This window comes from Drosophila subobscura, chromosome O (genome assembly GCF_008121235.1).
Source record: "Drosophila subobscura isolate 14011-0131.10 chromosome O, UCBerk_Dsub_1.0, whole genome shotgun sequence".
NCBI lineage: Eukaryota > Metazoa > Arthropoda > Insecta > Diptera > Drosophilidae > Drosophila > Drosophila subobscura.
Window position 1 is genome coordinate 12,182,428 of NC_048533.1, and position 17,328 is coordinate 12,199,755.

General features: G+C 44.4%; 2 protein-coding genes across 2 annotated transcripts in view; one reads left to right on the forward strand and one right to left on the reverse strand.

Annotated features, from left to right (window-relative positions):
* Positions 1–2,362: 2,362 nt before the first annotated feature.
* The window catches only part of LOC117897016 (acetylcholine receptor subunit alpha-like 1), a 70,340-nt gene continuing 55,374 nt past the window's right edge, over positions 2,363–17,328 (forward strand). Inside the window, exons 1-2 of the mRNA XM_034805587.1 lie at positions 2,363–2,373; positions 15,901–15,909. The gene's annotated coding sequence lies outside the window, so the exon portion shown is untranslated. The remainder of the gene's footprint in view (positions 2,374–15,900; positions 15,910–17,328) is intronic.
* On the reverse strand, positions 2,939–3,583 carry LOC117897017. The gene is made up of 3 exons (XM_034805588.1): positions 3,514–3,583; positions 3,259–3,456; positions 2,939–3,197 (listed from the first exon to the last, which is right to left on the reverse strand). Exons 1-3 carry the CDS (start codon positions 3,572–3,574, stop codon positions 2,977–2,979), a joined length of 480 nt encoding a protein of 159 aa, XP_034661479.1. The 5' UTR covers positions 3,575–3,583; the 3' UTR covers positions 2,939–2,976.

Genomic DNA, 17,328 nt, shown 5'->3' on the forward strand with positions numbered 1-17,328 from the left:
CCTCCTGATTGTTCAATTTTATTCATTTCTTGCACGTTTATTATTTTAAATAATCGATTGTGGGGCCACATATATTTATGTGAATATTTTGAGAGAGCGAGAGGAAGAGAGATCAAGTTGTTGTTTGGGTCTTGTATTTTATGGCCGCAAGCTAAGGACACTCATTATGCGGTTCGGCCAGTAATAATAATGTGTATAAGACACAAGAGCAATTGTGTGTGTGTCGCAGCTGTGGCAAAGCCGAAGCAGCAATGCTCTATCCATAGAGAGTAGCTAAAAGTAGTAATATTACACTGAAATGGTGCCCAAACTGAACCGATTGGTCGTAGTTGCCCGCCTTTCTGTCAATTTTGTTTGTGGCCACTAAATTGGCCAACAACTCTGCCCCGTACCCTCTGCCCCTGCCCTGCCCCTGTGTGTGTTTGTGTGTGAGGCGTCACAGCTGCGGTTCATAAATAAAAATAAATACATCGCTTGATTTATATGGCCCTAATGAGCTCAGCGGCTCCCCAACTCAGTTCAGTTCAGTCGACTTTGAATGCCGCAACAAACAGGAAAAAAAAAAAAAAAAAGGAAAAACCACCAAAATAAATAAATAAAATCCGCCAGCCACATCATGTAAATGCTGTGCAAATAAAAAGATACTCACGGCCAGGGATCGGTGCTGGAATCCGGCCATAAAAGATGGCTATGCAGTTGTCGAAGAGTCGCAGTGTTGCCTACTTTTCAGCTGCTTAGCCGGCAGGGCAGAGGCCGTTTATTTGATACGTGCGATACACACACAAACACACACACATAATCCAAGGGGGCTGGATCGGGGGGAGACACCATCTACACGTACTGGCAGGCAGCGAGCTCCTCCACTCTATTCGACCAATTTGGCGTTCAGCATTTTGCTCTACGTTTGATTTGCTTTCAGTGCGTGCCCATCATCATCAGCATTAGGCATGATTGTTGTTGTTATTAGACAAATATCTAAAGAAAGAGATAGCTGTCAATGGAGCCAGATAAAGAGGGAGGCGGAGGGGGAGGCTGAGATGAAGTCGCACAACAACTGCTTCGGGCAAATAATGACGCTAATTTTGTATGGTCCGGTAACATTACCATTCCACAGCCCCAAAGCGAAACGAAACGAAACAAAATAACTTATGTGGCGCATATATTTCAAGTCTGCGCCGCATCCCATCTTAATGTCAGGTGATTTGACAATGGCATTTATTAATTAAAACATGTGTCGCACGCACGAGCGCACAGGCAGACAGGCACAGAGAGGCACAGGTCAGGTTTAGGCTCAGACATTCATTGATTTGTCGTCGCCACTCAGACTAAGAAAAAAATGGTCGGAAAACAAAGCAGTTTATAACACAAAAGGCTAAGGAAGCTATGGAACAGGTTTATTGGAGGGAGAAGCTATAACTAAATCTATTTTTTGAAGTCAAACTATGGATGGGGCACAAGAAAATCAAGCGATTTTCATTTATATCAGTGATCATCCCCTTTGATCATTCAAAGACTGACCTAAACGGTCGAAAATACTTTTTTTAATTATAAATCAAAATACGTTAATCAATATTAACCCCTCTTTTCACTAAAGCGCTCTCTAAATATTTAATAATTATTTTTTAGCCCGCAAAAGTAAATTCTTTAAACTATAAAACAGTCAAAACCCATCGAAATGTGGCAGAATGCGCTGAAAAAATTGATACCAAGATCGATTGATTGTCGCTTGGCAGCCCTGTTGGTCCGCGATTGTTGGCAGCCCTGTCCTACCAGTTACTGCTGACAACTCTGGCCACTGCTTGCACTGCTTGTTGGGCACAAGAGCTCGACACGGCACGGGACAGCACAGAACTCACCGCAGGCCATGGGACAGAGAGAGCGAGCGCAAAGCAAATGAAGTCACGTACGTGCGATTTTTCTTCTGCTTTGGGGGCACATATTAAAATACGTGCGTCTTGCTTTTACTATAACTTTTACACACAAACACAAACACACACACACATGCACATCCGCATTAATGGTGGCATGATGAGGCTGGCAAGTTAGCGTGTTTGTTGCCCCACTCACAAAAGGGCTACAAATGACTTAGGCGCTGCTGCCCGTCGCCCGTCGCCCGTTCCGCTTTTCTTTGGGTTTTTTGTTGCTGTTTTTTCTTGTGGTTTTACGAGCATGTGCGTGTGTGTGTGTATACTCGTATTTGTTTCAATTTCAATGACTGCAAGCAACATTTGCACTTAGTAAATAAAAGATATAACAACAAGAACAACTTTTGCTGTGGCTGTGCTCGGCTTCGTTTAAAGTTTCTGCCACATATTTTTGCTAAATATTTTGCTTTGTTCTCTGTTCGTCGTTGGACAGCAGCCAGAGAACAGCGACAAGGGAGTCCAGAGACCAGAACCAGAGCAAACCCAGCGCCACTCATTTGCATTTTGGCTGTTTGCAGGCAGTGTCAGTGCTCGGCAAACACAAAAGTGGCAAGTGGGCAGCAGTGGGCAGTAGGCAGTGGGAAATGGGCCAATGAACTTGCAGACAAAAGACGGGCACAAGGCCTGGAGCGGGGCCACCAAACAGTAGGACATAGTCTGCTCCATTTTTTGGCAGAGGGAAGCACTGTCCAAAAGTTGATCACTATTTTGGGATCACATCGAGGCAGCAATTTCAATAAGGCAAGAAGCACTGACCCAGCAGCGATGCAGCGATTCCCTTTTGTAGATAAAGGACATCCCCACCCAAAAACACTCTCCAAACAATATCACAGCCGCCTCTCGCCTGTAGTCTGTGTGCCGTGTCCTGTGTTGGCCATTGTTGACTTGATTTGTATGCGCCTTGGCCTGGGCCAATGGCCAGTTTGTTTTGGTTTTTCCCCCAGCTTTATTGAATTTCCTGTGATATGTAAAGTAAGATTTCTCCAGGCAATCCCCAAGCCACTGGGGGCAGCACAAAAGTTTATAATATTTTCTTAAACAAAAGGCACTTTCATAGCTCCCAATAAATGCCCAAAATAGTGAGGCAGAGCAGGAAGAGTACACTGCTGAGGCAGCTCCTAGCTGCTGCTGAGTTTTTTGTTTCACATTCACACGAGTGCAGGCAGAGCTCACAGGTTTCATGCCAGTCGGAATGCTGCTGGTAGTAGCTGCCCGTCAGCTGTTGACAGCCAATTGCTGGATTCCAAAAGCAACACCAGTCCGTTATGTCGGCTGTAAGTGAACCAAAATCAAGCCACCAATACTCAGTTCGAACTGTAACCCCAAGGCTTACCGGTGACCTCATAATAACTGGGCACACATGCCGCCAGTGTGCCATTGTTGGCGGTTTCATTTGGATGCGAGTAGGCTCGGATTTTCTCACGATCTGCTAGACTGTCACAGAAGATGCCGCTCTGGGTAACCTCCGGACATTCGCTCTTAATCTTGTGACAGCCGCCGCACTTGGAGATTTGCACTTTGGCAGCGGAGACTGTTGGAAGGTGAATTTTATACTTAGTTAAAGGTTTTAATTGCAACTGAAACTTACCAAAGAATGTGCTCAATAGTGTCACAAAAGCCAATTTGACAATCATTATGGCTGAACACATTTTTAGATATTGAAAGGAAACTGACAGACTGTGAAATTTCTTTTTTGAAAAATATTTTCGTAAAGGTTATTTATGTGCTCAGCGACCTTTTACGTGCGTGTTCATGTGTGCTGGAGAATGGTGTGAAAGGTGAGAGCTGAGACAGGAGTGCTGAGAGCTACAAGCGGGAAGCGGAAGGCTGGAAGCAGGCATCGGAAAGCTCGGCTGTGCTGGCGGTGAGAGCTAGGGGGGCCGTCCTCCAAAACTGATGAGGGTTAATTTGCCAACGGCTCAACAATTCATCAGCCAGTCCAATTAACTAAGCGCGACCCATTTCCCGTGCGCTGCCACTCCTCGGATGTTATAAATTTAAATTTAAAAGCCAAACAAAACTCGCATTCCCATTTGCCGACTGTCTGGATGTTATCACTGCTGCTGCTGTCGGCACAGCAGATGCTCTAGAAATTAAGAAAAACTGCCAACCGGTTGCAGGAGACACTGAAATGGAGAGTGATTCTCTGCTCCAGTTGCGCTCGAAGCAGGAGGAGCCATCTCTGTGTAGCACCTCGGATGACACCGTTTGCACTTTATCCTTGTCCGTTGTTATCGTTTATTGCTGCCCCGCCACGGCCAAGGAGTCCGTGGTCCGAGGCGAGCTTCTTTGAGAAATTGTGGCACAATAGTCAACGTGTAACGAGAAAATAATAAATGCCATTAATACAGGCAGGGAGCAGAGCAGGAGGCAGACCAGGGAGACGTGCAGACAGTGACAGAAAGGGGAAACAAAAAAGACAGAAAGGTGCACAACAAAAAGAGAGAGAGAGAGAGCAAAAGCGTGCCGGATGAAAACGAATGGAGTATGAAATTGAAAACCACAAAGCAGAGTAGCAAAAAGAACAAAAAAATAAAATAAAAAAATAAAATAAATACAAAATAAAACACTACGAAAGTAAACTAAAACAAAATAGTAAAATAAACATTAAAAAAAAGTGTGGAATAATAAACAGGATGAAAACGAAAAATGGTCAATGGTCAAAATGGTTTCACACACACTCATGCGGCGGTGGCAAACGGAATATTAAATAATAATTTCACACACTAAAAAGTAAAAAAAAAAATTTGAAGATTTTTCTTTGATATATTTGAAATTATATTTAGATCAATTTTGCCAGCTACCCAGCCTCCCACGCCGCCCTGTCTGCCAGGTGGCGATTGTCACGCACTGGCCGGGGGCCTGAGGCTCGAGCCAAATGCTCTTCCACTTTTATTGACAAAACTCGACGAGAATTTGTGTGAAATGTGCGTGCGCGACTTGGGCCACGGCTATCCTTTATCCTTTGAGGCTCTGGGTAGCTCTTCATGTGTGTTGGCAGGGTTGGGCGTGGCACACAGGACACACGAAATTGTTGTTGCTGCTGTTGTTGTTGTGTCTTTTGTTTCCAGACTCTTGTGCCACTTGACATTGCTTGCGGTTTGTTAGCTTGAGGGGAGGGGAGGGGCAAACGAAATTCCAGTGTGCAACAATCTCGTGCGGAACATTTTGTTATTCAAAACACGACGGATTACCGTTCATTCCGCTTACACAGAGAGAGAGAGAGAGAGAGCGTAGAGAGGAGCCGGCACCTTGCTCGTTCTCATGTCGCTGGCGTTGTCACACGGCGCACATTTGTTAGACACTAAGCCCGGTGTGTGTAGGCTCCTACACTGCCAGGGATAAGAATGTTTATTATCTTTATCACACACACACACATAGAGAGAGCGAGACGCACACAACTACATGGCAGTCGCAAACCGCAAAGCAACCGCACGTACAAAAAACTTAAAGGAGCGCCGCCTGATGGCCCAAAAGTGACAGACAACAACACAACAAAATGAAGCCGCCGCATCCGAATACCGTAACCGTATCCGCATCCGCATTCAACTTGCCTTTATTTTCTCGTTTTGCTGGCCATTGTCTTGCGTAACTAACTTCAAAATGGCGCCACGCCGCGTCACGCAATTATGGCCACGCCTGCATCTTGCTCGGCTCCTTTTTTCCTACACATTTTCCAGTTTTTATTTTCGCTTTATTAAATGCTTCAGGTAGCTACTTAAACACGTTTTCGATTAGAGCAGCTGCTGTCATTACTCAAAGTCGAAGGGGGTTTGCGGGGGTTTGCGGGGGGGCATCGACGGGGGATTTCGGGACGAGTCTCGTCAGTCTTTCACCTGTAGAAAGATGGCGGCGTTTACCTTTGCCTTTTACTCTTGGCTGCTGTGGCTGCTTGCGCTTCTTTTTTTCTTTCTTTTTTTTTGTGCTTATTTTTTTGTGCTTTCTGTACATCTTCAATATTTTATAATAAAGCGAAATTCCAGGAAGAGCTAAACAAAAATGTGCAGCAACAGCGGCAGCAGGCGGGTGCCAAGAGGGGGCTAAGTTGCGGGCTGCTTGAGGAGAGGCCAAGATGCGGGTGTGGGCTAAGTCGGTGTGTTCTCGGTGGTTACTGGAGTGTGCTGATAAGGCTTAGGATCAGCTTAAAAAGCAAAGCAAAATTTGCTGCATTAAAAACTAAGGCGACCCCGGCCCGGCAGCAGCACAGCACAGCATTCGGGGGTATTATTTTCTTTTAATCAGTGGGCTTTACTTTTTATTTTTTGAACATTTAATGTGGAGTTTTTTAAGGCATTTTATTGATGGTCCTGATGCATATGTTCTATGTCTTTATGCCTTAAATTTGAGCATTATCTGGAGGGACTTACTGGCACAAATTCAGCTTGATAGTAGGCAATGAAAAGTTTATGGCCCAACCACAGCAGCTGGAGCTAGAACACAGAGAACCCGCTGGAACCCTACGAATCTGAGAATCTGTGCAGTCACGAGATGAATGCCACAACCTGTCATAATTTTATATTTTTAAGCCGCAGAATGGCCCACCCGGAAGTGAAGTGGGGGTTGCTGGTGCGGGAATCTTTAAGAGTAAATCTCAGAGTAGCTGCTTTAATGTTGTCTCCTGTATCCTGTTATCACTGGCGACGTGCAGCTGTCGCTATTAGCGTTCGACACACACCGAGGCTGAGGTGCTGCTTGTCTGCTCCTTTCATTTCTTTCATTCGTTCGTTGCTGGTGGGGGTGGGAGTGTTGACAGGATATTTACAGGATTTCTATCAATATGCCGGCATTAGCACGTACGCCTGCAAAATGAACGTGAATGTTAGTAATGCCACAGGCAGAAAAACACTGTGAAAACGTATGGACTGGCACGCAGGGAAAACAATGTCACAGGAAAACTGGAGCACCCCAAGACTGGCTGCCTGCTAATATAATCATGTTTCAGGGCAATACTACACGAGCTATTAGTATGCAGATTAAACAACAAATAGGCAGTAGAGATAGTTGCAGTTTATTTATTTACTCATTAATTTTAAAGCAAAACTGACTGCAGATTATGTTCGCAGAAACTGGAAAAAATGCACCCAATTTTAGCTTGATTTTTAATACTCTTCACCCATATTTATCCTGATTTATTTTTGATTTTTATCAAGTTTTATTGAGATCTTATTTCATTTAATTGAACTTTTTACTGAATCATTTTCACATTTCTCTCAATTTTAGCTTGATTTAATTTCCCTTTTTGGCCAATTTCGGCTTGATTTGATTTTATTTTCTTGTCAAATTTTAGCTAGGTTTAATTGCAATTTTTAGCTTATTTTGGCTCAATTTATTTTTGCTTTTTACCAAATTGTATCTTGAATTATTTTCCCTTTTCACTAAGTTTTAGTTAAATTTGGTTTCACTTTTTAACCATTTTATTTGGATTTAATTCCACTTTTCGGCAAGATTTAGATTATTATCTTTTTAGTTTTCATCAAATTTTAGCTGAATTTAATTTCTTTTTTCACCCAATTTTAGCTTGATTTATTTTCCCGCCCAGTTTTGCTGATTGCTGCCACGATTTCACACGATTTCTTTGGGCAAATTGAAAGATCAACAGGGAACATGCAGAACCCTTCAACTTATTTCCCTTGAATTATTTACTTTTCATTTGCAGCCTTTCCTGGCAGGTGGCTCAACGGGTTTAAAAACGAGCGCCCGCCAGTGGGCCACAGTCAATTGTTGTCGGTCAAACAAAAAACTGGCACAACACGAACAAGGAACAACGCAGAACGAAACAACTCAGAACTCAGAGCGAACAACGAAGAGCTCAAGTATTTGTGCTATTTAAAATTTGCTTTACGAAACGTCAAGTGGTTGGCAGCAGCCGCAGCCTCCGCCTCCAGCCTCCAGCCGCCCACTCGAAGCTGAAAGCTTCAGCTGCCCCTTGGGCTGGCAGCTGGCAGCTGGCTGTGTGGGACTTGGCTGGTGAGCCTATTGGCCGTAAATTATTAATGATTACTAGCCCGAAATTACAGTTAACTCACTTATTTGCTCATTCGCAAATGAAGGCCAATTGCAGCAGAGGCGAAGCGTGGCAGCGTGGCAGCGCGGGGGCACTGGGAACTCATTTATTTTTACCACAAACTGGCCAAAAGAGATAGGCAATAAAGGGGGTGTGGGGCATGTTTAAGGTCTCTGGCTAATTGTGGGTCCGATTATGTTTAAATATTTATTTTGATTGTTTGAAATTTGCGACCGAGAAGCAAAACCCGAAAACTTCTCTCATTTATACGCACGAAAAATCCATTTGATATTCATAAGAGCTTGCTGCAGAACTTTTTGTGTTATTTATATTTGATGTGTATAATTTTATGCCTGCTGCGTATAAAACAGAATTTAGTCCAAAAATTATGTAGAAATATTTGCCAGAGACACAAGGGAGAGGGAAGAGATTGAGGCTCTGTCTCTGTGTTTATTTTTTTGCTGTGTACTTCCGACTGAATTGATTTTCATTAGGTACATAGGATAGGCCCACATCCGAATCAAAATTCAATTTTCTGGGGATACATTTGACGCTGATTGTTTGATTGAGGGCCGCGTACTCCGGCCTCGTAATTCGCTGACTCTATTATGCCGTCTCTGAATTGTCAATGAAGCTGAAAGCAGCAACGAATTTTCACTGATCTGGAAGCTGATTTGGTGCTGTTTGCTTCTTGCTCACAGCCCATGCAGAACCTGCTCTTATCCACTTCTATTGCTACGTTTTAGAAACGCATTTGAAATATAATTAAAGTCCAATACGAATGCTGCTTCGAGCACTTTTCGAGTGAGAGAGTTGTCCCCAAAACAGGGACAAACACACACAAAAAACATGAATGGAAAGCGGAGAAAGCGGAGAGAGTGAAGAGTGAGCAAAAAAGGAAGCCTGCAGATTAAGAGAGTGTTGGGGACAAACTATTGAAGAACTATTGAAAAGTATTCAGGCAAAGTCGAAGCTGGGGGGGTGGGGCCTGTGTGGGGAGCTACGAGTGGCCTGACACAGAGACCCAAGAATGTGAACAAAAACAAAAATTTCTTTCTAAAGCACTCAAAAGCCCAAAAAGCGTGGATGCAAGCAGAGCAGCAGGCACACAGAGACACACACACAGAAGCAAGCAGTAGGCAAGCAGTGCAGAAACAGAGGGAGACAGAGACAGCGAGAGAGAGAGCCTCGGCCTCAGTTAGTTGCACTGAAAAGAGGATAAACTGAATTTTTATCTTTAAACACACTTCAAGTGCCATAGGCGTCAGTCAGTGCACGAGTGGGAGTGGCACGAAAAACAAACACAAGTGCAGTGCAGTGCAGTCTCTGTGTGTGTGTGTGTGTGTGTGCTGAGTGTGGCAGCTGCAGCAGGTGTGGGCGCAGGTGTGTGCTTTTGTCAGAGCCATGTCCTTGTTACTACTCTGATTATTATTCAAGTCATCAACGATGGAGCATAAAGCAAGTTTTGAAGGGGATTTCAGCTCTGTCACCACCCACCCACACCCCCACAGTCGCTGCACTTGAAGCTCAATGAGAGCAGCGCTGAAGCCGCCGCCAAGTTTGGAGCGTAATGTCGCAGATTTCCATTAAATTTTAGCTGCTTTGGGATCATCTGCCAAACTATTTTTGCTACAGCAACTATTTATGATATTTGTTGAGCATTGTGGAGGCATGTTGGAGGCTGCCGATGAAGCTGTTTAAGTCAGCCGCGACAAACGCTTGCCAGCCACACCCACGGGGCACACTGGGGAGGCACATTATGCGATAAGCCTCAAGGTAACGACGACATTGCTGCAGCGCGCTTCTACACTCCACTACACCATCTCCTTTTTTTTTTGGCAATTTATTGCCAACCTTCAAAAGGCGAACTATGCCAATCTCAGCGGCTGAGACTGAGACTGTGTGCGCGAGTTGGCAGCCAAAAAGGGGCAGCAAAGAATGAACAAAAAAACTGAAGAGGTTTTTGCATAACGGCAAGAATTAATTTTTTAACACGCACACGGAGCAGCTCGAGAGTGAGAGAGAGAGAGCGACTCAAGACGAGGAGCGGATACGGACACGGATACGGGACACGGGATACACGCTGCGCGTTGACACTGATTTTGACGCATTGCTCCCCGAGGATGTGACCCAAAAAGTCAGTGCGGCAAATGAGCAAAATTGTGGGCGGAGGAGGAGCCGGTTAAGTGTTCAACTGAAGATCTAAGCATGAGCAAAATATGAGACATGCCAGCACGGGTGGAGGAGGAGAGCGAGTAGCGGTCGTTAGTTGGGTTTCTTTTTTTTAATTTGCGCGCTTAGATTCTGACAGTGTGAAAGGTAGACAGGCAGACAGGCAGACGGACAGACGCAGAATTTTAATATGCAAATGGAAGAGCCAAAGAGCGCAGAACGCAACGAAAAATCTAGGAATGTGGCAAACCGCTTTGACTCGCACTCGAACAAGGCTGCCAGCAATTGATGGAACCACGAGCAAAGGAATGCAATGCAGTGCACCAAAAGGGGTTCAATGCCAGCCTCCAAATGCTCTGCTGAGCTGTGGGAGCTGTAGCCATAGCTCTGGGGGCGTTGCCAGTGAAATGAAACAGTGTGTTCCCGGGCCAAAAAAAAAAGAAAAACAAAAAAAAACCTGCAGACTTCTTGAAGCAGCGGCCCAAGCCCAAGCAACAAGATGCGCGCTCCGAGCGTCACGCAAGTGCTTCAACGAGCCCGAGCAAAAGGAGAAAAGGAAAGGAGAAAGGGGTTGCAGTGGGGGGAAAAGAGTAAGGAAAATGCTGAAAAGCATGTCAGTTTCATGCTCGCGGCCGCACTTAACATTATTTTTGCTGCAACAAGAACCCCACTTCTTTTGTGGACGCGCAACAACGGGGAGGGGGAGGGGGAGCTGCAGCCCACCCAGCATAACGCATACGCAGCGTGGTACGTGCGCGAGCAGGTCAAACTTAAATATTTAATGAAGCGCTTAATGTGCGACTTCCCCCGTGCTATAGCGACCCTCTTCACCACGCCTTACCCCCTTGAGCAGCCTTAATTGCCGAGCTCACGGCAAGGCATATTTCACTCTCGCTCTCGCTTACTCTCTCTCTCTCTCTCTCTCTCTCTCTCTCTCTCTCTCTCTCTCTCTCTCTCTCTCTCTCTCTCTCTTTCACTCTTTGTTGCTGGTCAAGCCTGGCAGCAAAAAACCTGCAAATATTTTTGAGCAAATTTTTGCCTAATGCAAAAAATATTTTATTGTCCGCTCGCTACCTGAAAGCGGGGGACAGATGGGGCAGAAAATTCAGTACCATAAATTTGAACAGAGACAAAAAAGAAATACGTAGAGTACAGTGTGGCAGAGGGTGGGAAGGGCCGGGAGCGAAGGGTAAGCAAAAGGGAGAAACGGTAAAGCGTTCTCAGTGGGTAAGCAGCCCCAAAAAATATTTGCGGCGGTCCTCTAAGCCCAGGCATGCGGTTGGCCCAGGCATGTGCAGCATTTCAAGCAGCGCACTTCACACAAAAGCAAAACAATAATACATACACAGACGCACACACACACATATGTATATACATTCTCCAACACACAAACAATGGACGCTGGGGGAAGCCCATTGCCATACAATTTTTGGACGTTGCTCCCGTCGCCCACGCAAGGCAACTAGATGCGATGCAGGTGCTGGATTAGATATGTCCCGGCTGAGAATAAACTCGCACAGGCCAAGCGTGTGCCCCAAACAGTTGGCTAGAAACAATTTACACCTTCTTGGGGGTCTGCAAAAAACAAAAGGGTGGATGGAGCAGGGCAGCAGAATTCGAGAAACTGTGGCAGATGGAAAATAAAAGAAGAAAAATTCCGAGGGATCAAGAATCATTGGAGGTGTAGCTTATTCTTTTTTAAAAATATAAATAATATTTGTGGACTCTTGATTATGATTTTAATAATAATTATAGATTATAGACGACAGAGAGAACACATTGGAAAATTTGATTTAAGAGTCGACAACAGTAGGCAAAAATAAAAAAAAATAGTTAGGTGCCCGGAGACAATTCAGTTTGAAATTTAGTTAAATAATTATCTTTAAATTGTTTTTTACTACTACTACTACTAGTAGATACCTATTAAACCTGTCTATAATTGATAGATTAAAGTAATTCTGTTGTGTTGATCCTCTGCCTTGTGCTTTGCTATATTCTTTCTTGTATTAATGTTCCCTTTCTTCCTTTAAATCTTTTAATGTTTTCTTATTATCAAAACAAATCTCCATCCTAATACAAAATCTTACTCTCATATTTTAGTAGACCGTAAACTGCTTTTAATGCAATTATTTACTGCTCTCGAGTGTTGTAAAAACGAACACCGACTTTTGTGTACATTTTATGTGCCACTTTTAGCGGGAAATCAGCCGCCAAGCCAGCACTGAGCCTCACCATGGCGACAAGGCATTAAAACATTTGCACGAATTCTGCTGGCCAGCATTCTTTTAGCCAGAACAATGCAATGGCTGGGCCTGTTTAACATTTAAAGTGAACAATGAAATATGTGCGCCAGACTGGCTCAGACTCAGTCTGTGGGGGACGAAGGGATTCGCTCTAGGATTTATCCATTTACTACACATCAAAAGTACCAAGTCAAGGTGTTTTGTGCCAAGTGCGCTGTTTATGCGCTGTGTGTGCCGCTGAATGGACTGGCAGCTTGTCCACAAGTTAGCCAGCCACACACACACTTACACATGTACCTCCTGGAGAGATGGGGTGGGGGGTTTCTTTTTTGGTCACGACATAAAGGGGGAAGGAAGGGAAAGGGCTTGCCAACGGAACGAAATTCGGTCAACATGTTGGCCATGACGGCGACCGTTGGCTCCAGCTCAGCTTAGTGGTCATACTGCCCACATGTGGCCATAATTTTTAAGCGCCAAATGAGCGGCCATCCATTGGCCATGATGTCCGGCATTTGCCGTTTGCCGTTTGTCCTTACAGTCCAGTACAGTGCGACATTGTCCTCGCTCCGGCCGAACACGAATACCTTTGGGACGTGGGCCAAAATGGTCAAATACCGTGGACGTTGGCCGGGAGCTTGAGGCCAACAGCAAACCAGCATTAAAGAGGGGAATATATTGTGGCTTTTTTTTCTCTAATTGTTGTGGGTTGACCTCTAGATAAATCTTTACACTATAATTGGCCAGGGAAACTATGCCAATAAATTGTTTAATATTCTGCCAATAGACTGTTCAATATTGAACAATATTTCCTTTATTTGACTTCCTTGATTTCATTTCAGTGCACGATTTAGTGCCTTTTCCTGCACCTAATCACAGGCAGAGAACTTTAACCCTTTTGAGTCAAGAGGGCTACGCCCAAAAAATACCATTGGATTCATTCATGTGTTGCACAAATAGAATAAAGTTAGCTTGGGACACATTAAACTTGTAAATATTGTCACACACGTACACGTGCACGTGCAGGAATAAACGTGTGTGTACATGTAAATATAGGCAACCTGAATCGGAAGGTCTCGAAAATGTAAGGTCAGTTTAGTTGTCGTTGGAAAAATGTTGTTTTTTCTAATCATTTGTGCTTGTTGTTCTTGAAGTACGTTGAAAATATAAGCTAAGAGTACGATTTGGGACACTCTAAGTGGCATACTAAATGTGACAATATTTTTAATTGACAGCATTGATGTTGGAATGCAAAAGAAAATGGAATTTTTCACACATTCAATAGAAAAATAATATTTACAAATATTTTAAATAGAAAAATAAAATGGAAAGAGAAAGAGAGAGGGTTTTGAATTGAATTTATTTTATTTTATAATTAATTATTAATTTTTAATTTATTTATTTTTATAATTGTTATTATTTTTTTGTTAAATTTGTTGATTGCATATCTATAATTATTTGTCCTACTTTTTTTATTTTTTGTTTTGTTTTCTTAAAATTAATTAAGGAAAGAGTCACAAGCGATTAAGTAAAATGGAAATTTTGAAAATTAATTAACAACATGCAAATAGTCAAAAAATATTAAAACATTTTAAGATTGTTCAGAAATTAAATGTTCAAGCACTCTTCAGTGCTTCATTAATTTCATCCATGCTGACTAAAATTTCCATAGTGCTTAAAATGAGTTAAAAAATTAATTTGTTTTAAAATTAAAAAACTGCTTGGACAAGTAGTTGCTTGGTCTGCAGTTGCACCTCCATCCACTGGTTGCCTGAATGAAAAAGAGCTGGACAAATTACACCTGTAAATATTGCCACGTGTCTGCACACTCACACACACACACACACAGGGAAATCCAGATAAATACCTGGGAAATGTTTCCTCTATCTACGCACCCTGAATGCATTAAAAAAACAGCGCCAGGAGCAGCAGCAGCAGCAGAAGGGGGAGAGAAAAAACCCAATCGCATGCAACACGAAGTGGCAGGGCGCTGGACAAGGCAAAGTGGGTCGAGCCGCACATTTTGTCAAAATTCCGACCCACTGCCCACACCCAACACAGCAGACAAATGGAAGCCAAACAAAAAGAGGCACAAGGCAGCAGCGACAGCAGCAGCAGCAAAAACAAAGAACAACAAAGATAAAGAGCGAAAGAGGATGGGCCAAAAGGGAGAGAGAGAGCGGGAGAGCGGGAGTTGGGAGGCTGTCGAGGGGCAAAGAAACCACAATCGAGACCATTATCAATTACACGCACAGCAGGACACGGTGGCAGGACACAGAAACACATGCAGACCGACGAGGAAGAGGAGAAGCAGGGAAAATGAGAATGGAGATAGAAAGAGTGTAGGCAGGGGGAATGGGAGGGTGCGGGTAGAGAAACGCAAACGAAATGAAAATACGCATAAAATTGCAATTTACATCACATCCATTTGCACACACACAACACACTCACACACACACTCACTGACAAACACAACAGAGTTACAAATAAAATTCATTCATACGCATAATGAAACTCGCTCTCTTTCGCACTCCCAAGCAGCTTCCTCTCTCCCCATCCCGCCCACTGGGTGGCAAAATTGCAAAGCGGCAACAAAGGAACACCCAAAATAACGACAACAATGTTTAGAAATAAACAAACAAATGCCACTGGACGAATGAGTGTGGATGGATAGATGAGTGGAGATGGTCAGAGCAGAGTCAGATGAAGACCAGCAAGCGGAGACGGGGACTGGGGCAGTACTCTCGATTAGGTATGGGAACGCATTCTCGCTGGAGAGTTTGGCCGGAGAAAAATCCACGCCCTATATGTAAATTATTAGCCAGGCCAGGGCACTTTTTTGTGTTCGCCCAAAACTGAAGCTGTAGATGAAGCGACAGAGTCGTTGCCAAGAGCGGTGCGCCGAGTTCCTGGAGTTTACCCAGAAAGAGCATAAAGAGAGCGCAAAAATGAGCTGGAGCCACAAAAAGAGAGAGAGAGAGCAAGTGGGAGAGCGAGTGTCAACGCAAATGTGAGTTGCGTGGGGATGCTGTCGCCTGTCGCTTGTCGCTTTGTAGACTTTTTGCTATGTGTGTGGCTCGAAAGTAAAACGCCCTTTTGGAGTTTTGCTGCCGTTTGGGGAGCTAAGAGAGAGCGCTGATCAAAAGAGAGTTACAGTTACAGCTGGAAGTTGTAAGCGAAATGAGGGAGAATGTAATGGAAACAGAAATCCTCAGCTACTATGAACTATAGCCCCCAATTAACTAATATTTCTAAGCCTCAAATAAAAACATTTTCTTACCTCCAAGCTGCTGCTTAAAGCACTACACACTTTTGCTTGTAGGCCTGCCAACAAAAAAAAACAAAAGAGAGTCTTGGAGTTGGACTACGAGAGAGCGCTTGCCGCTCTTCTGCTTCTGTCGCTTTGTGGCCCACAGCATGCGCAGAGTGTCGCGCGCCACACGACCACAAAACCCGAGCAGCAGCAGCGGCAGCATCCGCAGCACAGCAGCATCAGCGACAGCGGCGGCCCCAGCTGCGAAAAACTCTGCCATGCAGCGGCGGCCATCAGTAGTTGCCTCAGAGCCCGCGGGTTGAAGAAATCGTACGCATCGAGCGAGAGGCAAGCGCCGCGTCCAAACCAAACAAAAGAAAAAGGAAAAAGCAAAGCAAAAAAGAAAAGAGAAAAAAAAGTACACATCAATGAAAGGCGAATAACAACAAAAGTGCAACACAACAGACAGCAAATGGGCAAAATTTTGAATTGAACTGGATTAGGATTTAGCGCCCCCTCACACCCCGCCCCCCACAACTGTGTTCAAGCCAAATGACCAAAATGTTGCCACAAATTGCAGGCAAATGAGCCCGCAGCCGAAAGACGACTCCTCCAGTACGTTGCCGTTGCCGTTGCTGCCGCTGCTGCTGCTGCTCCAGCGGCCGCTGCTGCCGAGGAGTAGCGTGTGTCCCGAGCCCGATCCGGTAGCGTGCCAGACAGCGTAACCACCCAAACACGCACCCTGGGCGACGCTTTTTTCGAGAGCAGGGCGTGTTCCGGTTCGCTTTGGTTGGTGTCCGTGTTTAGTGCCAGTGCTTAAATAATTCGCTAGTGCCCGTGCCAGTGCCAGTGCCTGTGGCAGTGCAAATCTTGAATCACATTTTCAGTAAACTAAATCCTCCTCGAGTGCTGTTGAAGCTCGTTTCCGGTAACGTGGTCGTCCGCTCCCCTCGGTCGCTTTGGTCTGTCCTCTGAGTGTGTATCGCTGTGTCGGTGTGTGTCCGTGTAACGGTCGAACGGACTGTCTGTCGGTGTTTTCAGCTGCTCAAAAATTGATGCCCAGCAGCAGCAAAGTAGAGCCCCCAGTGACAGTCGCCTAGGCAGCGCTGTAATGTAAGTTATTGTACTCCCCCCAAAAAAAGTCCAGGCAGCCAACTCCCCATAAACCTCCACTTCAAACTCCCCAAACACCTTCCCTTCCCGTGAAACCAACCCTGAGCACTGCCTGTAAATGTGCTACATGATTCCTGCTTAACTGTTGCTCCAACTGCGGCAAACGTTCAACGCCCCAGACAGCCAGCCGGTCCATCGGAAATGTGTGTCAGTGTGCGAGCCTCACTGTACTTGAGCGAGTGGCAGGCAGAAGAGCGGCCTGGCCTGTGTGTTTATGGCAGTCGAAAGTCGTGAAATCTATTGGAAAGTAATTTTTGTAACCGTGGTTTATTGTGGGAATTGGACAGATGGAAGTTTTAGGCATTTTTTGTGAAATTTAGGTACTTCAACTAGGTATCTTTTTAGGCTTTTTAGAGGCCTTAAAAATGCACATTTTAGACATTTTTGGTACACTTAAAAATTATAATTTAATTAGGTAAACAATTACACTTTTATTTATTTATTTCCATTAACAATTATCTGCTAGTTGTGGACTAGGAATAAATATTTATTAGATATCTCAATATTTGAATATCTAATAGCTCAAATTTGAAAAAGATTTTAGAAACATTTTCATTTATT